Genomic DNA, 26,032 nt, shown 5'->3' with positions numbered 1-26,032 from the left:
CAAAAGAATTCATAATATAAGCGATTTGGGCCACATATATTTGACCTCTGACCTTGAAGGATGACCTTGACCTTTCACCACTCAAAATGTGCAGCTCCATGAGATGCACATGCATGCCAAATATCAAGTTGCTATCTTCAATATTGCAAAAGTATTTATAAAATAAGCGATTTGGGCCACATATATTTGACCTCTGACCTTGAAGGATGACCTTAACCTTGACCTTTTACCACTCAAAATGTGCAGCTCCATGAGATACACATGCATGGCAAATATCAAGTTGCTATCTTCAATATTGCAAAAGTATTCATAAAATGAGCGATTTTGGCCACATATATTTGACCTCTGACCTTGAAGGATGACCTTGACCTTGACCTTTCACTACTCAAAATGTGCAGCTTCATAAGATACATATGCATGCCAAATATGAAGTTGCTATCTTCAATATAGCAAAAGTTATTGCAAAATGTTAAAGTTGGCGCAAACAGACCAACAGACCAACGGACCAACAGACCAACAGACAGACAGGGCAAAAACAATATTTCCCCCACTACTATAGTGGGGGACATAAAAATGCCATGCCCCCTTGCGGCCATGTTTTTTTTAAACAGATCTCAACCATTTTTAAACTTAGCCCAGATATTATTAGTTCAAATATTCTGACCAAGTTTCATGAGCATTGGACCACATATGTGACTTCTAGAGTGTTAACAAGGTTTTACCATACTGTAAAGCCATATAAGGAAAACTGCCCTGCCCTCTGGCGGCCATGTTTTTCAACCAACCGGAATCATTTTCGAACTCGTCCAAGATATTATTGGGACACATGTTCTGACAAAGTTTCATGAAGATTGGAATAAAAATGTGACTTCTAGAGTGTTAACAAGGTTTTACTATAGCCATATAAGGAAAACTGCCACGCCCCCTGGCGGCCATGTTTTTCAACCAACCGGAACCATTTTCAAACGCATCCAAGATATTATTGAGACACATGTTCTGACAAAGTTTCATGAAGATTGGACTAAAAATGTGACTTCTAGAGTGTTAACAAGGTTTTACTATAGCCATATAAGGAAAACTGCCATGCCCCCTGGCAGACATGTTTTTCAACCAACCGGAACCATTTTCGAACTCGTCCAAGATATTATTGAGACACATGTTCTAACCAAGTTTCATGAAGATTGGACAATAAATGTGACCTTAAGAGTGTTAACAAGGTAAATGTTGACGACGCACAACGCACGACGGACAAAAGGCGATCACAATAGCTCACCATGAGCACGTTGTGCTCAGGTGAGCTAAAAATACAGATTTCAGAATATTCTCAATTATTAGACTTCTAATCTGTTGGTGAACACCTGCCCAGGAATCATCAACTTTGTTTTGGTTAAAAAGAGCAAGAAGGACATGAATTAATAGCAGATGGATTATTTTGAGATTCACTTTATACTGTTGCGTGATCACTTGAAGGGAAAAACGAAAAAGTTTTAAACCTTTCAGTGCGGGAACCGAATTTTAAAGGCCTTTGCAAAAAGTTTGGATCCAGATGAGACGCCACAGAACGTGGCATCTCATCGGGATCCAAACTGTTTGATATTCTGATAGCATTCTTTGAAAAAAATCGAAGAAAATGCTAATTTTAGAACTTCAGCAGACGAACATTTTAGCAGACGAAAAATTTACGAGCATGCAAAGTTTTAAACCACTGTGTTTCGTTCTGGTTAAACACAGGGCTTCATGCATGTGTGTTAAGTGTTGTTTCTTTTCAAAGGAATTTTCCTCTAAACAAATATCCTGTTAAGGTTTGAAAGAATCATCCCTGATAGGCCTGTGCAGACTGCATAGGCTAACCTTGGGCGACAATTTTCGCACATGAATAAAGCTTTGTTTTCCCAGAACTATTCTAAACTGTTACAGCGCCTATTACCTGTCCAAAGACTTCCTCATTGACAGAGAAGAACATGTCCATTCCATACTCTGTGATGTCATTTTCCTTGATCCACAGGAGACTCTGGTGGAACTCAGCATCGATTGCCTCCACATCGGCAAGACAACAGGGCCTGAAATTAGGAGAGCCCATGAGTGTCATTTGTCAGTCAATCTTGTATGTCTTTTGACAGGTTAAAAGTTTGATCATCAATGCTGAGTGTCGTGTTATGGTCAATAATTTGGCAATCAATCTTCTTTTATCCGGGCTCTTTCATTTTTTGTTGATTTTTTAATAATTTACGTAAGGCTGTGAAATACACAATATAATTTTTTTTAAGGTATTAAAAAACAAAGGGAACAAAAAAACTTTGTAGTAAATGAAGTATAACATGTTAATCAAACATCAACTTAACCAGAAACTCAGTATTGAGAATCTCGAAGTTATCTGCCCTTGTCTGGTACTCACACTTTGAGAAGGAACTTGTAGAATGGTCTTGTGAAGAATGCGTCCAAGAGATACTGGTGGATTAGTGCCAGACCCAGCACTCGACCAGCAAAACGGAACCTAAAACAAAGCATCATGAGATTGGGAGCATTTGTGTGTGATTGGGATCCTATTTAGGTGAATGGGATCATTGTTCAGCAAATAAGATTTATATATTGAAAACAACAACACGAACCATAAACAGTAATACAAAAACAGCAAAACTACAAAACATCTTATGACACAAAGAAAACAAATCTCAGCACTCATAACTAGAACTACAAAACTAGAACATCAAAACTACAAAACTAGAACAGTAAAACTACATTACTAGATTAGTAAAACTACAAAACTAGAACATTAATACTACAAAACTAGAACAGTAAAACTACAAAACTTGAACAGTAAAACTACACATCTTGAACAGTAAAACTACAAAACTAGAACATCAGAACTACAAAACTAGAACAGTAAAACTACAAACTTGAACAGTAAAACTACATAACTTGAACAGTAAAACTACAAAACTTGAACAGTAAAACTACAAAACTTGACCAGTAAAAGTACAAAACTAGAACATGAAAACTACAAAACTAGAACAGTAAAACTACAAAACTTGAACAGTAAAACTACAAAACTTGAACAGTAAAACTACAACACTTGAACAATAAAACAACAAAACTTGAACAGTAAAACTACAAAACTAGAACAGTAAAGCTACAAAATCATAACATCAAAACTACAAAACTAGGACAGTAAAACTACAAAACTTTAACAGTAAAACTACAAAACTATAACAGTAAAACAACAAAACTGCCTCACCATTCATGAGCGTTCTCCACAAAGGCCGACATGGGGCTCACTTGCACCGTGTACGTATCATTTGCTGAGTACTCAAACAGCCCGTAGTACGGGTTGAAGAGCTCTCTAGAGAGCAGGAAGAAGAACTCCCTTGAGGGGCCTCCGTAATCCAGCCCCTCCTCGCCCGTGAACGTGATGTACAGCTTGCTCTTCTGTAGCTCTTTCTTCGGGGTGGACATGATCTTGTTGAAAGCGTCTTCAAGTACATGATCTCTCCTCACCATCAGTCTGAATAGATTAGTTAATTACAATTTATTTAAGCTCAATTGCATAGAAAAAAGCTCGTCAGGCTTAATGAACCCTCTCCCATGAAGTCCATTTTCCTGGTAAAACCACTTCTTGGTGTCCTTTATGGAGATCTAAAATACTGCTCCAACAGTGGGGGTCGAACCGTTTCAGTCCCTACACTGACACCAAATCAACTATGCCATGGTGACCTTTTTATAATAAATTAAAGCATATGAGATTGTGATGCTTCGATGCTTTAATAACTTTAAACGAGTGAAATAAAAATTTCAGAATCCTGATGATCCCAGATTTCAATAGGTGAAAAAACATGCTATTAGATACACTCACGATTGCATTAATGATTTTTACTCAAGCAAATGATTGTGATGATAATAAGATAAACTCTTTACCTCTCAGATATACCTTTGACATATTTAAAATCCCTAAGAAAATATCACTTTAAATCTAAGACCATTCCTACTAGATTCAAATTGTATAGGCTTCATTTGTTATGTAGTGATGAGCTGCAAACAGCACAATACCTGAAATAATGCAAGTAACTCACAGGCTGTTCTGGTTTTATGCTGTTTGCATACAGGCATTTTCACTTTCCTTTGAGGGGAAAAGGTTTAACAACTTTCAAAAGGATGAAATGGACATACATTGCCCAGATAATCATTGATTTCATTAAACAAAATTTTGCTTCCTGATTGCATTTACATATTTTTTACTGTAGCAAATGATCTCAATAATAGTACCTAAGAAATTATGTCTCATGCCATATAGAACCAGCTTTTTCACAGTTTCTTTTTGTAAAATAAAATTTACCATAAAATACTTGGAAGGCATTGATTTGTTTCAAAAACATAACAATTTCAAAACCAATGCATCTTCAGGACACGTTAATTCAAATGCTTGAAATAATGTCTGGGTTTCGATTATATTCTCCAACGAGCACACAGCAGTTAACTCACTTGATTTTTCCAGGCCCTTGTCCATAGCCCTTCACTTCCAGTTTCCTGTAGAAGTTGCGCAGTTTGGCGTGGAAGTCTCGTTTATACGGGGCCGGGACTCGAATATTGGAGCGGGCGGTGTCAGATATATGAGTGTCTGAAACGGAGCAGTCAATAATTGCATTTCCTTTTCTGAATATATACATATGAGCCTCACTCTTGGTAAATGGGTCCTGCACACTGCGCACGCTCATTTGGGACGACACCTCAAGCACATGCATAAACTCTTTTTCACAGAGTATGTTTCTTTGTAAAACATGTACAGAACATGGACAATTTTAAATAACTATACATGCTGAAATATTAAGATTTCCTTTCAAATGTATAAAGAACAAGCTAATTCATTAAATTGATATCCCCCGCCATTATACCTCTGGACACAAAAGTTTCTGGACGGATGGACAATGCCAGCATGCATCATTCCTTATCCATATATATATACTCAAACCAAGTTTCAATGAAATCTGTTCATGCACTTCCAAGATATGGCTCCAGACACACACAAAAGCATTTTTTCAAGATACAAAGGGCCATAACTCCGTTATTATCCGATGGTGTACAATGCCATTTGGCGTGCATCATCCGCTAATCCATATATATACTCATACCAAGTTTCAATGAAATCAGCCAAAGCACTTCCAAGATATGGCTCCGGACGGACGGACGGAAGAACGGAAGACTGATGGACGGATGGATAATAACTGGGCTTAATGCATGTGCGTAAACTGTCATCCTTGATTAGCCTGTGCAGTCCGCACGGGCTAATCAGGGACTACACTTTCCGCCTTTATGGTATTTTTAGTTTTAAGGAAGTCCCTCCCTACCGAAAATCAATTTTAAGCGAAAAGTGTCGTCCCTGATTAGCCTGTGCGTACTGCACAGGCTAATCTGGGATGACACTTTACGCACATGCATTAAGCCCAGTTTTCTCAGAACAAGGCACATATACTTACTTGGTGAGCTATGGGGAGACTCGCCAAAGGACGTATCCATGGGAGACGCTGACCTTGTTTGCACCAGGTGTGGAGGTATGAACGACATGATCTCATTCTCAAATACACTGAAAAAATAGAGAACGGCGGTGTGATTTCTGTGGGACGAAGATCGGGGGTGTGATTAGACAAAGTCAGAGGGGAGGAAAATTCTGTCGACTGATTTTGACTACGCGAATGGCGCGCATAACGCAATGACAAACCTTAAAAAAGACATTAATATAAACTACTTCTTGAACTACATAACAATATTTCTTTATAAAAACCTGTTAAACTTCACATTTAACATACTGAGGATGCAAAGTAAACAGTAGTCAGTATTTATTGTGATCAATAGCAGCATTTTTTCAATGTATTGAATTACAGTTAATGGACTAAATATAAACAAACACACTTGAGTGTTCTTATTGTGTGAATGATGTATTAAACTGAGTTAAATGAATATATTTAATTTGTTTACCATTCAATATCTTGCATTTCACATCTTCAGTTCACTCAGTTCAATGGTATTTCAGTTAACTGAACAGCGTGACAAACATAATAAAGCAGAATATCCATATGAATCTGATTATACACAGACCCACTAACATATAAATCAGATCATGTTTGTCTGCATGCCTGTTTGTCTATTTCCACGTTCGAACGATATTCTTATGAATTGTTTTACTTCGCGAGTAGACTAAACTCCAATTTGCAAACACTGGTTTCCGTGACACAAATTCACTGAGCACATGTCTTAACAAAATATCTTTTGCTTGTATCTAAAACGTAGTCTTTTTCGTTGACAAACACATTTCATTATTCCTATCAGACTAGGTGATGTCAGTTGTTTATTCGATTGCTATTTGTCATTTCAATAATCTTAATTTTCGCTTCACAACGGCGCCATTTGCAAACAAATCAGCTAAGAAATACCAAACACATTTTAAGAAAACGATTTCAATTGGAAGATTGGGAAACAATAGCCTATTATATCGCTCGTTTTAAAAATGCTTAGTCAGAATCTACCAGTGTAAAATGCGGAGAGGATTTCGCAGGCCGCGGATATTTCGGGCAGCTTCTGAAATACGTCCGCGGAATCAGGTGGTAGCCCATCTCCCCCACATTTTAAAAACAAATTTACGCGAATCTCAGAAGTGACCCCCGGGACAACCCGATCCGCGGAAATCCGCGGAAAAATCACACCCCTGAAGATACATATGAAACGGGGGTGTGATTTCTGTGGGACTATGATACTACCTTATAACTGTTTTAAAATCCTAGATGGGACATAGCTACTTAGCTAAAAACATATTACTGAAAATATAAATTGCAAAATATGTCCATAATAGATAGCAACTTCAGAAATGCATCCAGACAGGAAAACTTTAATGCTATGAAGGCCTTTACATTTGTTACCCCAGAGCCCTTATTCATATGTCTACATTAAATTCCTTTAAAGGGTAAAAATCTTTATGTCTCTGACTTTGTCATGTTTAGGTTCTTACAATAAGTGTATAAGTACTTACAATAAAAGTTTACAATATAATGTTTTAAATTGGAAAATTTTATGATTTAATATTAACTGACTTCGCAATTTATCATTTCCCAAGCTGAAAATGTTGAATTTCTTACTGAAAATTGTATCTGACAATTGCCCTTAAGTACGACTTAACTTCAGATTCCCTTCAAGAGATTTGTTTAACAGGTCCCAGATCCTCACAAATCCTGCCTACCTCAGCATCATGTGAGGTGTACATCACTGGATCTTCGTCCAGGGCCTCAGTGAAAACTGGGCTTAATGCATGTGCCTAAACTGTGGTCCCAGATTAGCCTGTGCAGTCTGCAAAGGCTAATAAGGGACAACACTTTCCAACAAAACTGGATCTTTCGTTTGAAGTTACTTTTTTAAATGACAAACTCCAAAAAAGCAGAAATCGTCTTATAGATTGGCCTGGCTAATCTGGGACGACACTTATCGCACATGCATTAAACCCCTTTTTGCCAGAACAAGGCTCAAATCAGTGTGATTGATGCTCATTAAAGATGATTTTCTACTTTCAATGCCAAAATATTTTTTTAAACACCTTGAAGTTGTCATAAGACATAAATCTGAAAATCCTGTCTACCTGAGCATCATGGTAAGGTGTAGATCATTGGACATCCGGTCCAGGGCCTCAGTGCCCCCAGAGCTGATCCGGCCAATCTTCTCCTTGAGTTGACTAGACGAGGCGTACGGCGGGTACCTCTCCTTCAGAATCTCCTGGATGTTGGGTTGCCGTAGAAACAGGACCACCTTGTCATTGTAGGCCGTCGGGAGTGAGGCCTGGTCCGGGATGGGCTGGCGGGGAGGAGGGGTGGGCTGCCAATCAAGGGAAATATTGGCATTTAATACAATTTAATACAAGAAATCCTTTCGTACAAACATCTATTATAACTTATTATTATTGATTAGTTCAACTATTGTCTCCTCTCCTTTGGTATCATCCAAAAAATGTCTTTCAGTTAAAGAACATACTCATCAAGCTCCATTGTACTTTGAAGCATTTCATTTAAAGAATAACCTTAAGTTGTCCAAAGATCATTGATAAAACTTGAGCCTTAATAACTGCTTTCAGTTTTGAGTCAAACTTTGCATTATCTGTCCCTATCTTCATAATTCTTCATAAACAATATTCTTTTAAGAACATTATCACCAGCTGTAGTCTGTATATATTCAAACGCTAGATGTTTTCTTCTTGGTTCTAAGTCTGTCTTTCATTATAGTCTAAGCAAGGGTTGGTGACTATGGGTCTAGAACTAGGATTACAAACAATCCAGTGTACAAGCCCCCGACTTACAGCCTCACTACGGGCTTCACTACGGGCGTCACTACGGGTCGGGGAGTGGTCCTGGCCGCCCGAATGGTGCCGTACCCTTAGCAACGATGTGTGCAGGAAGTCTGGGTTGAATGGGCGGGACGTCTGCTGGCAGTCTTGGGTCGATGAATGTGGTACCCTTCAGGTGGTGATCAATGAAAAATGTCTGAAAGTGAGCGAGACAGTTTTATTGTTCAGTACACAGAACATCTGTAACTTTGACAAGGAGTATCCGAATATGCATAAATGGTAAAAGTAATTCATACCACCAAATCAAGAAAGCATTTTGTTTGGCACTTTAGAATTTTAGCTTATATGCAGTATTCAGGTCAGAATATAGAGCCGAATGACAAAAGAAGTGCATAGTTTAAAGAAATTAAGAAAGAAATTAATAATTTGATTTAAGAGCTTAAATATATACATCCTCAATGAGTGGTGAAATATTTATGTATAATATTATATAAAGGAATATATAAAATAAACATATATTGGAATATTATTTTGATATATATTCAAAAATAAGAAAATGCTTATTTTTCAGCCCTGCCTTTTGAAGACAGATGCAATTTGACAGTTGAAAAATTATTAGTAAATTCTTTCAATGAAAATAATATTCTACTGTAGAACAATTTTAACATTCATTTTTGAATGGGTTTATAACATTTATCTAGCATATAATGCTTACTTGCTGTAAATTTTGTTAAGATGAAAACAATTACCATGAGAAATTAATGAACATTTTGTTGTTTTCCAATACATATAACTAAAGGATATTTACTAGACTTTTTACTTAACCTTAAAAAAAGTTTGTTAATGTAACAAAGAGAGCATACACAAGCCACAATCTGATAAAATCTGAATTAATTTACCTTGTTGCTGTTCTTGTCCACCTTGAGTTCCCAGCCCTCAGGCAGCTCCTTGGTGGTGTCAGCAAACAGGTTGAGGAACGCAACCAGGTCACGGTTGTGTTGGTACCTGAAAACAACCAACCAACCAACTAAACAATTAGCAACCACTATTGAAGGAATACAAAACCAGCAACCAGCTCACCATTGTGTTGGTACCTGAAAACAACCAACCAACCAACTAAACAATATGCAACCATTATTGAAGGAATACACAACCAGCCACCAGGTCCCCATTGTGTTGGTACCTGAAAACAACCAGCCAACCAACTGTGACATTTTCAACCATCGTAGAAGGCAAACATAACAAGCAACATTCAGTAAGTGAATTCAACTGACCAACCACGCAACCAACTGACACAATATGCAACCATAATTGAAGGGATACTAAACCAGCATCCTTCAGTGTACTTGATGGACACTTGACATACAAGATTTAGCCCCCTATGTAATAACGCTACACATCCAATGGTATCTGATTGTCTTGTAACTGACAAACAGATTAACTTAAAAAATACCCCTACAAACTTCCATACACACACAATGCATTTTATAATCATACCTCTCAAAATTTGCAGGATCCTTTCGTATCTTGTTAATCATCAGCTTCAACGTCTGGTTCCTGTTGTAGTCGGCCATCGCCCGGTCGTTGGCCTGGAGCAACGGAAAGAAGTCCGATCTCATCATGAACTTGACAGGTGGTTGCCGGTACGCTCCCACACCCCGGTTGTCACGCGTGGTTTCTGAGGTTGCTAGCATCGTAATCGGGGCAGGAATCACCGTCTGAGCAGACGTCTGTGGGCTGCTACCATCACTTGTACCTGAAGGAATTAAAACATGACTTAAAAATGTATTTTTCCAGTTAAAATGTTCCCCAAGAGAAAAGTGACAATATTTCCATATTAATAAAGCAATTTGTACATAAATTGTTTACATTATTTTATAAGTTTGTCAAAATTCATATTTTTTATTTTTATATTGTAAAAAGCTTTATTATTCAAAATAAAAGGAATTCATTTTCTTTTTATAATTAGCCCTTGACCACTCAGATACGGACTTTTACTTGCAATCTCTTAGAAAATCAAATCAAATTAAATACGTTTCTGAATCAATTGGAGTTATAAGGCTTTATTTCTAACCTTCAGATACTGTTCAGCAGCAAAAAGCATAAAACCTGAACAGACTGAGATTTACTGTGGGAATGGGTTAACAAGGAGCCCACAGAAATTTTTGAAGTGAAAATGTATTGCAGTTCATGAAAGAAATATGACAGTATTTCCATGTTAGTTAAACCATTTGTACATAACTTCCTAGCATTCCATTATTATTTTTAGGTTTGTCAAAATTAATATTTTTTTCCTTTATTTTTTTTTTAAAGTTTAAATAGCTTTAACACTTTTTAAACACACATGAAAAATTGCTCATTATAAAAAAAGTATTGACAGAATATTACCAAAAAAAAACACTCTCCGGTATTAAAATAAAGTTGTTTTTTTAATAGAAAATCCCCAAAGTAATGTCCATTCCAAATGTGATGTCTTTTTCCAAATTCATATAATACAGTGCTATAAAAACAATCAAATGTGAAAATCAGCTGACTGGAGTAGGGATCAAACCCCTTTCAAAAGCAATACTCACTAGAGGAGGTGCTTTCCCCAGAGTTACTTGCAGTCTCCGGCTCCTGTCTCTGCTTGATGGTGCGCCGGATGCTCTGGTAGCGCCGGTCCATCTGCTGGCGCTGCTGTGACGATATGGTTGGTCGGCGGTGGATTGCCCGCTGACTGCCCTGGGGTTTCTCCCATGTGGTTGTGCGGTTGACATGGTCGATGTAGAACACACGGTGGTGGGAGTCCACCCTGGCCTCCCAGCCTGGCATTGCGATAACAGTTATATTGTTATTCACCACTTTTTTATAACACGTTAATTGTAATAAATCACTATTTTTGAACATATTTTCCATCTTTATGAAAATCAACAACACTTTGTAAATTTGAATTGCCTTATACATTAAACTGAAATAAAAATTGTTTTTGTTGAAATGCCTATTATCTATGTATTTAAACTTTCTAATAATATATAAGTCCCAGCAATGACTTTTAAGTCCTGTGCCCCAAACCAGGGTATTACTTAGTAAAGTTTGTTAAGTAGTGTGTGGGTTTTGGCAATGTTCATTGTGACTGAACTATTCCATACTACAGCCTTATCTAGGCAAACCCTATCAGTGAAAGCCTTATCTACTAGATAATCAGTACCATGTTAAGTTCTAAATGTCTGACAGATTATCTGTAAATTGTCAGTGGTGCAATATAGGAAAGGGTGTAAGGCACTTTATTGTTATTTCATTGACACATTAAAATGTAAATGTTTGACATATTTTTGTTATTTAATTGCCAATTTAAAAATTGAACATCCTTAATTGTTTATTTGTCATTATTTTGCATAACTAAAAATTAACTAAATAAAATCAAAATTAAAAAACATATTATTTCCAAAATAATTATTCAATATAATTATAACACAAATGAATTACAAGTACACAAAATTTACAAAAACAACACCATGTAACCAAATGTAAAAACCCATTTTTTTAAGTAAAACACAATAAGTTTTTATTTTTAATTGAAAAAACAAAACAATTTTTCTTACATTTTTTTTTTCAGAATAAACAATATTTTGGAAGCCACTATGATATGTCTTATTGATCATTTAATCATAGCTCTTATAATTAATAATTTATAAATACACAAATACACAAAGGGTGCCTATCAAAAGTAATCCTCTTTAAGATCCCCAAAACATGATGTTTTTATTTATTGATTTTTACCACATCGTCTCCCTTAATAAGTGATCTCTCTTAGGAAGGAGTTGCTAATCCCTTTTGATAATTATCACTCCCTTGATTTATGATGCCAAGGCCATTAATTGCTGTAAATAAGGGCCTTTAGCATGATCGCTCAAAATTGATTTAACCATTTCCCACTTAGATATGTATTTTGATGCATTTGTAGTCCCTCAGAAAGTTAAATTTAATTAAAGACCTTTCTTACTAAATTTAAGTTTTAAAGGCTTCATTTCCAACCCTTAGATACTTGTGAGCAGCAAACAGCATAAAACCTGAACAGTCTGCAAGTTACTCGCAGGCTGTTCTGATTTTTGCTTCTTATCGGGGAAAGGGTAAAGCAGCAAAAGGACAACTGTGTTTTAACAACAAAGCAGGTGCCTTAATTCAATTTATAGGAAGGGGCAGAGGAAACTTTACATGATGATCAATGCAGACATTTTGTGGAGGCAGTGGACAGTAAACTAAGAACTCTATTTTATGGACCAATTATAAACACATATTTTTAGGATGTTAGGCATTTGAAGGCTTATTGCATGTGGGAACAGGGAAGACACTTTCCACCTTTATGGAATTGTTTAATTTCAAGGAAGACATATAAACAGAAATCCAGTTTGGACCAAGTGTCGTCCTGATTAGCATATGCATACTGCACATATACAGAGGGTGGAATACTGCTTCCCTACATAAAGAGGGAAATGGTTCCCTACAAAAACAGGGTACTGGTTCCCTACATAAAGAGGGAACTGGTTCCCTACATAAAGAGGGTACTGATTCCCTGCATAAAAGGTAAAATACAGGTTCCCTACATAAAGATGGTTCTAGTTCTCTACATAAAGAGGGTCAAATACTGGTTCCCTACATAGAAAGGGTCAAAGACTGGTTCCTGATATACTTGGTGGCAGAGGCTAGTCCCCTAATTTAGGGTCCACAAGCTGGTACCTGCCATACATGTGTGTAAAGTTTCTGTGTGGACTACACAGGCTTATCAGGGACGACTTTTTTCTGCCTAAACTGCATTTGCTTCCATTACAGACTTGCTTAAAAAAATACCATAAAAGCAGAAAATGTCTTCCCTCAGTAGCCTGTGCAAACTGCATAGAGTAATCTGTGACAACACCTACACACATGCATTAAACTTGTTTCCCCAGAGCGAGGTTCAAAGACTGGTTCCCTACATACCTGGCGGAAGGGGCTGGTCCCCTGGTTTAGGGTCCACAGGCTGGTACCTGCGCTCCCTCGCTGGTAACTTGGGCAGAGGGGACACCGGGGGTCCACCACTCAAAGGGCTGTCAGCTGAAATCACACACACACATAGAGAATACATGGGGAGTGTTGCTATGTGGGTATAGGTATCATTACAGAGGAACAGTGGAAAAACAGGCAAAAAAATACACTGCTAACAATTTTCAAGTGCCCTGGAAGAGTGTTAAATTGCCTGCAGAAAGCACTAAGATTCATTAACTTAACCAAAACTGCAAAATTGTTTTCCAACAACCTTACAAATTAACCACTACAACGATTAACACTACCAAGAACTCTAATATTCTGCTCTTGAGATAACACATATTGCCTGGTTATAAATGCATATTCATCACATTTCAGAAAACTAATAAAGCAGTGAACACTTACCTGAGTCTACGGCATGATGTTCCCCATCCCCATGTCGTAACTGCCACACTGCAGAACTAGTCAGGGTCAAACCATGCTGCCCTGCCAAGGTCGATATTGCACTGACCCCTGTCACACTTGCCCCTCCCTCTGATCCTAGCGCAGGCTCGTATGAGGGGGGACTCTGGAGACTGTCCGTTAGCGTATTATCTGAGGACAGCGACGACTGATGATCATCGAACGTCACCCATCCGCAGTGACCGTTGGTCAAACTACGATTTTCAGAAGAAGGCGATGACACTATATCCAAATCCCCTGCTCCACTTTCGCTGCTCCCAAAACTCGAATTAGCACGATCCTTCTGCTTTTGAGTCCAGTGTTTTAAATGCTGCTGTATATGGTGGCGGTTGTGTTGTCGCTCCTCTTCGCTCAGTATACGGCCCCTGTGGGGGACGATGGGAGGCGAGGGAGTGGAGTCCCTCTGGGGCAGGAGAGTCCCGGGCCTGGGAGGGATCTCCGGCCAGGAAGTGTCAAGGTAGGAGCCCCCTAGGGACCACTGGGAGGGGACGGGGGATCCACCCACTGCCCCTTGCAGGCTCGATAGGTCACCTGGAGGAACATTAAGCAGCTTATAGATACAATATCACCTTGCTCTGTACAAATGGGCTTTAATTCCTGTGCATTAGGGATGACACTTTCGACCAAAACTGGATTTTGGTCAAGATGAGTTCTCCTTTAAACAAACAACACAATAAAAGCTGTAAGTGTCGACCCTGAATAGCCTGATCAGAATGCAGATGCTAATATTGAATGACACTATTGAAACAAATCCAAAAAACACATTTTTTATAATTTGCAACAGATTCAAAACCATGTGATATTGAACGGAATACTTACAATGTGTCGTTTACAGATAAGAGATACATTATTAACTAGAAATGGCGTGGCAGAGGCCGACCTGTATCCCCAAGCCGCAGCTTTTGACCCAGGGGCATACATGCCATACGTCCCGGATTGTCCGGGACAGTCCTGGAAATGAAGAACTTGTCCCGCTGTCCCGGAAATCTGTCAAATGTCCCGGAATTTACAAAATCCATATATACATGTACCTTATCTTAGGCTTCATTGCACCTCGAATCTGTGTATATCTGCAGCGTCTCCATGACAATGCCTACCCGAATAGGCAGACTACGCTACGTGTCAAAATCGATCAATTAACAGGGGTCCTGTTATCATATCGATTGTCTCACGTTCACGGTCAAACCGAAAAGGCGGCATTGTTTAAAGTGGTTGTTAATTGACTTTAATCTACTACGTCATTATTTCCCGCTGCGTAAGGGCAAAGGATAGTTGTTCACACATGTATCTGAAGTCCAACATCGCTGAGTAAAAAATTAAAAGCAGTTCGCACGTTTAACCGACAAAGAAGTTGAGTAAAATAGTAAGCATATAAAAACTGAATTGATTTGAGTTGACGATCTAACGGTACTGTATTGTTGTATTTTTTATTATATTAATGTTATAAATGAATAAAGGCGTATCAACAACTATGCGTTACACACCGGTCTTAATAACAATAACGCAGTGACGTCACCATCTATGTTAGAACGCTTACACTGAAAACACGTGGCAGGTATCTAGTAACGGAAGTAGTAATGTTTAATTTGACGTTAATAGATCAAGCGTATTTCGGATAGGCTTTCGAACTTTTGCAATTAACGATGCGAAACAAAAAAAACGTACCAAAAATGCATATGTCTATAAATATCGCTACATTTTATACATGTCCCGGAAAATCGGCAAAAGTCCCGGACAATTTAACTCAATGTCCCAGAATTGGTCTGAAAAATTATGGCATGTATGCCCAGGGGTCAGATCAAAATTCCAAATAGTGCCTTGTCGCACATATGCTCATGGCTACCATGTGTTTAAGTTTCAAGGTTCTAGTGCTAATAGTGTAGGAGGAGATAGGGGCAAGGACGGACGGACTGACAGACGGCAGAAATAACCACATAATCCCCCCGATCCAATTCGGAGCGAGGGGATAATGATTACAAAGCTCAATATATTGCTTCTGAAATATTCTCAAAATTAATAAATATAATTACAAATATAAACAAGAGCACAGCCTTGCGGGTGCAGACCGCTCATCTATTTTCTTTTTAAAGGTGAAGGGACTCTCATTTTCAATCACAAAGGAGGGAGGAGTGGAGTGAAGGGGGGGGGGGGGGGTTTGGGTGCGATGGTTGGACGGTATTTCAAACATAACCGTTTTAAAAAAAAAATGGGGGGGGGGGGGTATAGTGTGAGGGTGTGGTGATAATTTGTGAGATGATCTTAAAAAAAAAAAAAAAAAAAAAAAATCAAAAAAAAAAACTGGGGGGGGGGGGGGTGGGGTGGGGGGGGGTGGGGGTATAGTGTGAGGGTGTGGTGGTCATTTGTGAGATGATCTTAAAAAAAAAAAAAAAAAAAAAAAAATTAGGGGGGGGGGGGAGGGGGGAGGGGGGAGGGGGGGAGGGGGGGAGGGCACGGGGGATGGTTTGGGTGAAGTCTATTGTGGTATGTCAGGTAAGAGTAGTTTCATCAAAGTATCAATCAAATCTAATCATAAATAAAGAAGTTATGGCAATTTTAGCAAAATTTAATAATTTGACCTTGAGAGTCAAGGTCATTCAAAGGTCAAAGTAAAATTCAAGTTGCCAGGTACAGTAACCTCATGATAGCATGTAAGTATTTGAAGTTTGAAAGCAATAGCCTTGATACTTCGAGTGGATCGAAACACAAAATTTAACCATATATTAAAAGTTACTAAGTCAAAAAAGGGCCATAATTCCGTAACAATGACAACCAGAGTTATGCAACTTGTCCTTTTACTGTACCCTTATGATAGTTTGTGAGTGTTCCAAGTATGAAAGCAATATCTATGATACTTTAGGGGTAAAGTGGACCAAAACATAAATCTTAACCAAATTTTCAATTTTCTAAGTATAAAGGGCCCATAATTCCGTCCAAATGCCAGTCAGAGTTACATAACTTTGCCTGCACCGTCCCCTTATGATAGTTCATAAATCTTGCAAGTATGAAAGCAATAGCTTTGATACTGTAGGAATAAAGTGGACCTAAACACAAAACTTAATCAAATTTTCAATTTTCTAAGTATAAAAAGGGCACATAATTCTGTCAAAATGCCAGTCAGAGTTACATTACTTTGCCTGCACAGTCCCCTTATGATAGTTAGTAAGTGTTGCAAGTATGAAAGCAATAGCTTTGATGCTTAAGGAATAAAATGGACCTAAACACAAAACTTAACCAAAATTGTCAATTTTCTAAGTATAAAAAGGGCACATAATTCTGTCAAAATGCATGCCAGAGTTATCTTACTTTGCCTGCCCAGTCCCCTCATGATAGTAAGTAAGTGTACCAAGTTTGAATGCAATAGCATCGATACTTACTGAGAAAAGTGGAACTAAACGCAAAACTTAACCAAAATTTTCAATTTTTTAAGTATAAAAAGGGCACATAATTCTGTCAAAATGCACGCCAGAGTTATCTAACTTTGCCTGCCCAGTCCCCTCATGATAGTAAGTAAGTGTACCAAGTTTGAATGCAATAGCATTGATACTTTCTGAGAAAAGTGGACCTAAACGCAAAACTTAACCGGACGCCGACGCCAACGCCAACGCCGACGCCGACGCCAAGGTGATGACAATAGCTCATAATTTTTTTTCAAAAAATAGATGAGCTAAAAAATAATATGAACAAGGTCTTTAATTTAATTTGATTTGTTAAGGTAATTTTTTTAAACTTGAATCTTGTAAGAAAGGTCTCTAATACAATTAGATTTTTTAATTGACTACAAGCTGGTAAAAATGTGTAACTGAGTGGTAAAGGATTAATATAATTTGCAGAAGAATTATAGGCTTGACATACCACCATCATTGATCTTCCTGACCGATGGACTCAGTGAACGTCGCACAGGAAGCTTGGTTTGTGATGACCCTGAGCTCCCTGACTGACTGACGGACCCGCTCGACGATGATTTGCTGCTGTCGTTCGAAAGCTGTCGCTCAACAAGTCGCGGCGGGTCGTACGAACGTTGGCGACTGTACAAAGGGGGTTGCAAATCCAGCACCGGGCTGTAAATGTTCTGACCTTGGCTGTCTTTCAATGGGTAGCATGAGATTTCTGACAGAGTGGATAATGAAAGCGGTAATGAGGGAGGCATGTCAAAGTTCATGTGGGTATGAGTATGAGTATTCATTGCATTGGATGATGGCTGCCTATCCATGAGTACACAGTCTACGGAGCGTTGTCGATCAAACTGAGGGGGATGTTCGAACAACTTACCACGGTCACACGGTAGGAGAGGGGAGTCTTTGTGCTTAGTATGCCCCGAGGATAGAGACTGTTTTAGAGGTCTATGCAAACAATGGGAATCATGATGAAACGTTCTGTCCACAGGGGGCGGTGTGTCACTTGGACAGAATGTTAATGACTCTAAAACACGAGGCCTATCCAAGCTTAACACTGAGTCGTTAGTTGTCTCCCCTGATGGGAAATTAAACAAACGCATTTTATCAACAGGTGACTCAAAACTGGCACTTCGATTCCTGTCTGATGGTTGCTCAAGAGCTTTCAGTCTGTCTGAATCAGTTTTATTTTTATTCCTTTGCACTATTGGCGGCGGGAATGATGTGTCTCGTTCATATGCTGCCAAGTCTGCCGAACGCCTCCACTCTAGGGTGGGTGGGGTAAGGGGTCTTTGGCCGTCTGTTGGTTCCTTGACAAGACTTGCCCCAGCCCCTGCTACATCAGCAGAAGCACCACTTGAAAGACTTGAAAGCTTTCCTTGAGAAAGTCTGTGTAACTTTATATGCTCACGTTTAACCACATCTTGCACTAGCCCAACACTTCTCAATCTTTCTGCTGAGTCATTCTGCAAGCTTTCTCTTGATCCAGAGAATGCCTCCATACTGTCAAAGCTTTTTCCGTCACTATCCTCTGTTGAAAGCAATGAAAGGGACCCCCCACTTCCTGACTCCGCACCTCTATCGCCGCGATCTGGCCCTACCCCCAAAGGAGGCATATGAACTGGGCTGTAAGTCCGAGGGGGTAAAGGTGGCGGATCAAGAGAGTTTAAATTCACAAAATCTAGACTTTCTATGGACCTTGATGGTGATGTGGGTGTGGTTACACTGTGTGATGTAGCAACAATAGTAGGGTGGTGTTTTTCAACACTACGAGGTGGTAGGGGTGGGGCGTCACTTGAGCGATGCCTGGGGGGGAGGGGAGGAGCCTTGTAAGTCCTGGGGGGAAGGTCTGGAGGGGCAGGGTTCATGCCACTGTCACTGTCATCATCCGGCAGCAAGAACAAGGTCGCAATCTCTTTCTTTGGTGTTGCGTTATGTGCAGGTGACATTAACGACGCATCCAAATTTAAACTAAAATCAAACTTTGAGATATTTTTTCTTGATTTTGGCACATTGTTTAAATATGTATCCCCCGAATCGCTCAGATTATCTGGCACAGAATGAGATGTTCTATTCAACAACATGATATCCATTGCGTTAGATCCATCAGAATTATCAGCACTTGATGGCAGTGCACTGTCATCACTTCTTGAGCCTGAGCCACTGTACACACACTGAGTTAGACCTGCAGTAGTCATGGTAGTTTGTAAATCACCACACTCACTACACATATACTGCAACGGAGTAACCACAAAATCCTCAACTGGCGAACGTCGACGGCAATCATACCCGTTTTCAAAACCCGACACAATATCCACACATTTAGGTTTAGCCATACTATTTGGCACCGTAGAAACAGAAAACATTTTTGCTGACAACAATTCGTCTTCAACGCCCCTGTCAAAATCATCAGCGATTCTAAGCTCTGATTCATGGAAAGGCGTTGCTGCGTTCTCTGACTCTGGCGATTCACTAGACTCCTTACCCAGAATGCCGTTCAGAGCACTGAGATTGGAGTCTGTCAGCGAGTGCTCTTTGTTGGCGTATTGGAACACGCTTTCTGGGGGCTTGGAGGTTTCTGGCAGCGATGCCGTCCGAATGTCATTGGGCCGTTTTCGTTTCGCTGGAACTGGTTTACTTGAGGGCTCTGAAAAAGCAGTTTAAAGTTTTTTGGTATATTACACAAGATACATTTTTAGCATTATTTGTGATGAAAATCCACTTCAATCATAGATGGCAGAAATATTATGAGTCAATATTGTATTTTAAGAATGTTTTCTTGTAACTTACACGTAGGCAAACCTTAGAAATCAGATAACAAACATAGAGCATTGGTAGAAAAAACATAGAGCATAGTTAGAAAAACATAGTGCATGAGTAGACAAACATAGAGCATGAGTAGACAAACATAGAGCATGAGCAGACAAACATAGAGCATGAGCAGAAAAACATAGCATAAGTCGACAAACATAGAGCATGAGTAGACAAACATAGAGCATGAGCATACACACATAGAGCATGAACATACACACATAGAGCATGAGCAGACAAACATAGAGCATGAGCAGACAAACATAGAGCATTAGTAGACAAACATGCAATCCATGTCCTATGATATCAAGCCTTAATTGGCAAGACTTGTACCATAACTAATGTTCAATTCGATTGACACAGAATTGTCAACATATATGGTAATCATGTCTAAATATGATTTTAGCATATCACTTTATATTCTGTCAAGATGAATAATTACAAGCTATCACAACCCATTTACAACTCTCTGTTAAAAACATAGCAAAACAAAAATTAATTACTCAACTCCTAATCCAGGCAGCACATATTTTCACACCATTTATACTCAAGTATTTACAATGGTGTCATGTCTTAATACTACATATGTAAATACTACATTTAAGTACACACTTAACAACTGAACTATTTTAACAACTTGAAGATGAACTGTGTTCAGAATATCAGGAAATGCTTAAGTCAGACATTAACAAACTATTTCAGGCACTTGTACACATGAAAATTAGAGATTATGACATCAACATGATTTAACCACTTTAGATACATTTAGATACACTTTACCACTAAGATACATAATTTTACGCATGTGTTGTCCCTTAGAAAGTTTAATTTAATTTAAGACCTTTTTTTACTAAATTCAAGTTAAAAAGGCTTCATTTCCAACCCTTAGATAGTGATGAGCAGCAAACAGCAGATGCAGAAGTTAAAATAGCTATGTGCAACTACCATAAAACCAGAACAGCCTGCAAGAAACTCACGGTCTGTTAAATGCTTAATAAGAATTTAAGGGTTGGAAATGAATCATTTAAAACTTGAATCTAGCAAAGATTTTTCTAAGGGCCTACAAGGGCCCCAAAATGTGTATCTGAGCGCTAGATTGTTAAGCTCTGCCAAAGCCTTAGCAAGGCTACATTGCACTCTTAGCCATGATAGATTGCACTCTGGCCAGGCTACACTTGACTCTTGGCTAGGATACTTTGCCCTCTTGGCCCAGCTACACTGCACTCTTGGCCAGGCTACACTGCACGCTTGGTAAGGCTGCACTAAACTCTCTGCAAGGCTACACTGCACTCACTGAGAGGTGACTTGGTGACCCGCACAGTGAACTTCATGTTTCCACTGACGCTCTCAGCAGGGTTACGTCGACTCAGGTCCAGCGATAGGGAAACCGGCCTGCGAGGAAAAACAACAAATGATTGAGCCTTTGTCTGGGAAAATAGGGATTAATGCATGTGCATCAAGTGTAGTCAAAGATTAGCCAGTGCAGTCTGCACAGGCTTATCAGGTACTACACTAAACACAAATTCAATAAGTCCAGTTTAAAAAGAGTGCAGCTCTATTCATTCTAAGTCTTCAACTTAATCAACTTGCAGGCTGATTCTGGTCAGTTAATTCTATTTTATGCAAGTGATTTCAGCACTCAACTTTCCTGAAATCACTTCTTTTACTTTCTGCACTGTAAATATACATGTCCTTTGCTAGGCTTGGGTAAACCAATTAAAATAGTTTCAACACTTTATCGTTTGTCTGATTCTCAACTAGTTTTTGACCCAGCATGGCTTATGTTTGAACTTGACCTACACATCGTCTAGATACAACTTCTGACCAAGTGAGGGGAAGATCGGATGAAAACTACTTGAATTAGAGAGTGGACACCATGCTAAATGTTTAAAACGCCCTTAGTGACCCCTTGACCTAGTTTTTTACCTGCCATGACCCATGTTCGAACTTGGCCTAGACATCACCTAGATACAACATCTGACCAAGTTTGGTGAAGATCGGATGAAAACAACTTGAATCAAAGAGTGGACACTTAATACAGACCGACCGAAAGACAAGCTCACTCCTATATACCCCCCTAAACTTCGTTTGTGGGGTTATAACCTAAACTTTGTTTGTGGGGGTATAAATATACATAACTGATAACTGCTTCCAATCGTTTAATTACACATTTTCAAATCTTACACTTGTTATTAATTCCTAGGCTTTATGGTCTATGTAACTTATGCAATAAAGTAAAAACAATAGTTAAGCTCTAAATGGCTTTACGAAATTTGCTTGAGAAATCAAGAGTACAACTCTGGAACTTTTTATCTATTTTAAGTTTAATTGCCCTTGAACTGACATGCCCCAAGTACAATCCCAGGTCTACATGCAGGTTTGTTACATCCAAAGTTTCTTCAAGGTTGTTGAATGTAAATTAAACTTGTTGACAGTAAACCTCATATTTGACGCTGCCAGTCGGACAGCCATACCCCAATCTAATACGCAGGATTTTCAACTTTGTTGACTGCATGGTTAAAAGTAAGTTAATAGTACCAATACTATACAGTGTTGAATGTTTCAACCAATCATTTAAGCCCTCAACTGTTTCCTACCCATCATGTCCTGTTGCTTTATCCAGGATTCGTTGCACGGCAACCGATGCTTTACCAAGAAATCTCCCCAACGAGGGCCGACTCTTTGCAAACTTATCTTTGATCTCGAATTCCACTACATCAGAAGGGAGAACGTCCATGCTAAGACCCTGAATGTAGAAGTGAAAAATGACACCTGATGAGAGGCTTATTTAACCCTTTACCACTTATATACGTATTTAACCCTTTACCACTTAGATATGTATTTAACCCTTTACCACTTAGATACGTATTTAACCTTTTACCACTTAGATACGTATTTAACCCTTTACCACTTAGATACATATGTTTGTAGAAAATAGAAGTTAGAAAGTTATATTTTGTTATATTTAATTAAAGACCTTTCTTACTAGATTCAATATCTAAAGGCTTCATATCCAATCCTTAGATAGTGATGAGCAGCAAACAGCATAAATCCTAAAGAGACTGAGAGTTACTCGCAGGCTGTTCTGGTTTTATGCTGTTTGCACATAGTCATTTTCACTTTGCTTCTAAGTGGGAAAGGGTTAACATAGCAAGGGTGTGTTCTTTCAACATATTTATTTTTAAACAATCTTTTTTTTTAAAGATATTTCTTTTTTAACAACCAAATATATGATGATAAAACATTTATAACTAATCGTGATAAATAAAGCATATAATTCAAGTTAGATTAGAAAACAAGCGTCGGCAATTCTTGAACTATTTCTTCTCTCAAATTAGTCATAAAGCCTTCTGCATGACTTCTTATTTTTTTACAATCATAAACAAAACCAAATGAAAACTAAATTATTTCACAGCATCCCAAATTTTCGAATATTAGCACTAACTTCCAGTAATTTAAATTTTCATTAAAACATAACTTATTTTTGCGTGGCTTTGTGCTGAGAAGAGAATCCAAAAACCCCTGAGCTAATGACATATGGACCGGCATTTACTAAGCATCTAATGGAAATATTAACTTCACATTTCAGATATCATTTGCCTAAGAACTGTATTGTTTTATGCGGGCAAAAGATTAACTAACTGATTTCAAACATTTTAATGTCGAAAAGACTAAAATTCCAAGTTTTACCGTGTTGGTCCATCTTGGGCAGGTTGTGTTCTGGGCGACAGAGCTCCTCAGTTGGTGTTCATGGTGGGCCTGGGGACTGCATAGCTTTACCCGGCTGAACTGTCAGCTTGAGATACGGGTCCGGGTTGAAGAAGAAACCCTTCTTGAGGTTTACCGACTCAATGTCTGTAACATAGACAGGGGTGGGGGCATTACCAAATGGTTGAGGTTCAGGGGTAGAAATGAACATAATTTGTATTATTTCAATACTTCTTGTACTAACGACATACTGTAAACTCATTATTATTCATATGGAAATAATTGTTGTTGATTTTGCAGACTAATCCACTAATGTTGCACAAAAACCATAACAAATGACCAAACAAATTTTCTTCCAAAATCAGAAATCAACAAATTTATCGGTCCAAGCAGTCATTTTTTTGAAAATCCACAAAATTGTATGCCCACAAGTATAAATGACTTTACAGTATGAGTTTTCTCAGAAACTCTAGGGGCCCACAACAAGATTTAGAGACCATTGGCTTGAGGGCTCCTGCTAATGTCCATCACCAATGGGTTTGTTTATTTATTCCAAGGTAGGAATAACCAGTTCCTTTCCCACCCAGAAGCAAAGCGAAAATGGCTATGTGCAAACAGCATAAATCCTGAAAAGCCTGGGAGTTAACTCACAATCTGTTCAGGTTCTATACTGTTTGCTGCTCAGCAGTATCTAAGGGTTAGAAATGAAGCCTTTAAAACTTGAATCAAGTAAAAAAGGTCTAAAATTAAATTTTACTTTCTGAGGGACTAACAAATGCATCAAAATATGTATCTAAGTGGTAAAGGGTTAATGAATCCCCACACAATGTGGTCGAATGTGATTGTAACTCACAAACACTTGATTGACATTCCAACATTTGAACGACTGGGGCTAACCGATCCAAATAGGTCTTGTTAAGACACTTTATTGTCTGTTTGCTGGTTTGAAGTACTCGTTTTATTTTGGGAAACATTGCTGTAATTCGAGCTAAGTAAATTTGATCTTGCGATCTCATAACTGTTATATACTGAGAAACCAGTATTAATATTTCTCACATCCATAAATGTAAAATCCAACTTTTAGGGCCAATTTTACAAATCCATATAATTTCATGTCAACAAAATTAAATGAGTCTACAGTTACAATATAAAACAAGAAATGTGTTTGTCAGAAACACTATGTCCCCTTCTGCCCCGCTTAGATTTTTTTTTTTGACCTATGACCTTGAAGGATGACCTTGACCTTTCACCACTCAAAATGTGTTTGTCAGAAACATGATATCCCCTTCTGCGCCGCTTTGATTTTTTTAAACCTTTGACCTTGAATTGATCTGTCACCACTCAAAATGTGCAGCTCCATGGAATACACATGCATGCCAAATATCAAGTTGCTACAGTACAGCCAACACCGGAACAAACATAATCCTCGGTCACGCCACAGCCAGAAAGTAAGTATGCGACGGCTGCGTCGTGTGTTCACGTGGCTTATCGCCGAGGCACGTGGCATCGATCCGCGCAACGACACCTAGTCAGTATTAACCTCGCGCACTTTCGCGGCATAAATCCTGCCGCATACATATGCGGTGGATCGAGTGCAAAGAAATACACCTACATGTACATTTGTGTAGCGTCAAAACCTAGATTTACGCTACTTTCATAAGTATTATTTTCACGTTTCAATAAGCGGATATGATTTGTATATGATGCTTTATAGACTATTTATATAATAGTACGTCCTCAAATATATTCAACACGTTATGCCCCTTAACAAATTATCGTTTAATTAATTACACACATGTGTAAATGTTCGATTCTCAAATGAGCTTCATTCAATTTGTAATCCGAAACACGCTTCCGAATTTTAATGCTTATGCGACATTGACAATTTTATTCTAGCGTCAAATAAACAGTGTTTTATCCTTTGTCTCAATAAAAAGCGCGCGAAAATTATGCAGACAAGTAGATCGTCACATGGAAAGTATGGGTGTATTTTGTGTTGTATAAAAACATGAACATCACGTCAGGGGATTTACGCGTGTTCAGTGGAAAAAAAAACCCGCCTCTATTGGATGTTATTTCATCACATCTTTAAATAGAAACAAATGCCAAAATTTATTTGACACTTAAGAAAAATGGCGAATGTTTGTATTTCTTGAAATTCATGAGAACGTCTATCGTACATGAGAACGTCTATCGTAAATATTTACCAGAATTTGCTTTAAAACTGGAATATACGGGATTATCGGGTAATGAGTAGCGACGGGAAAAATAGTAAGTATGCATTAATAGAAACATTAAATAAATTATAATTTTAAATATTATTATAATTGTTCTTTTAAAATTT

General features: G+C 38.4%; 1 protein-coding gene across 1 annotated transcript in view; it reads right to left on the bottom strand.

The window, feature by feature from the left end:
* The window catches only part of LOC127854982 (E3 ubiquitin-protein ligase HECW2-like), an 81,876-nt gene that overhangs the window by 9,058 nt on the left and 46,786 nt on the right, over positions 1–26,032 (bottom strand). Inside the window, 18 exon segments of the mRNA XM_052390191.1 lie at positions 1,928–2,060; positions 2,396–2,494; positions 3,236–3,502; positions 4,477–4,612; positions 5,469–5,575; positions 7,616–7,848; positions 8,327–8,434; positions 8,436–8,510; positions 9,214–9,319; positions 9,812–10,070; positions 10,888–11,118; positions 13,271–13,384; positions 13,721–14,308; positions 17,630–19,816; positions 21,275–21,372; positions 22,578–22,726; positions 23,671–23,757; positions 23,759–23,835. Coding sequence (XP_052246151.1) covers positions 1,928–2,060; positions 2,396–2,494; positions 3,236–3,502; positions 4,477–4,612; positions 5,469–5,575; positions 7,616–7,848; positions 8,327–8,434; positions 8,436–8,510; positions 9,214–9,319; positions 9,812–10,070; positions 10,888–11,118; positions 13,271–13,384; positions 13,721–14,308; positions 17,630–19,816; positions 21,275–21,372; positions 22,578–22,726; positions 23,671–23,757; positions 23,759–23,835 — 5,054 coding nt within the window.

The sequence above is a fragment of the Dreissena polymorpha genome, chromosome 13 (genome assembly GCF_020536995.1).
Source record: "Dreissena polymorpha isolate Duluth1 chromosome 13, UMN_Dpol_1.0, whole genome shotgun sequence".
Classification (NCBI taxonomy): domain Eukaryota; kingdom Metazoa; phylum Mollusca; class Bivalvia; order Myida; family Dreissenidae; genus Dreissena; species Dreissena polymorpha.
The sequence above is the reverse complement of the archived record's forward strand: the minus strand, read 5'-3'. Positions and strand labels throughout refer to the sequence as shown.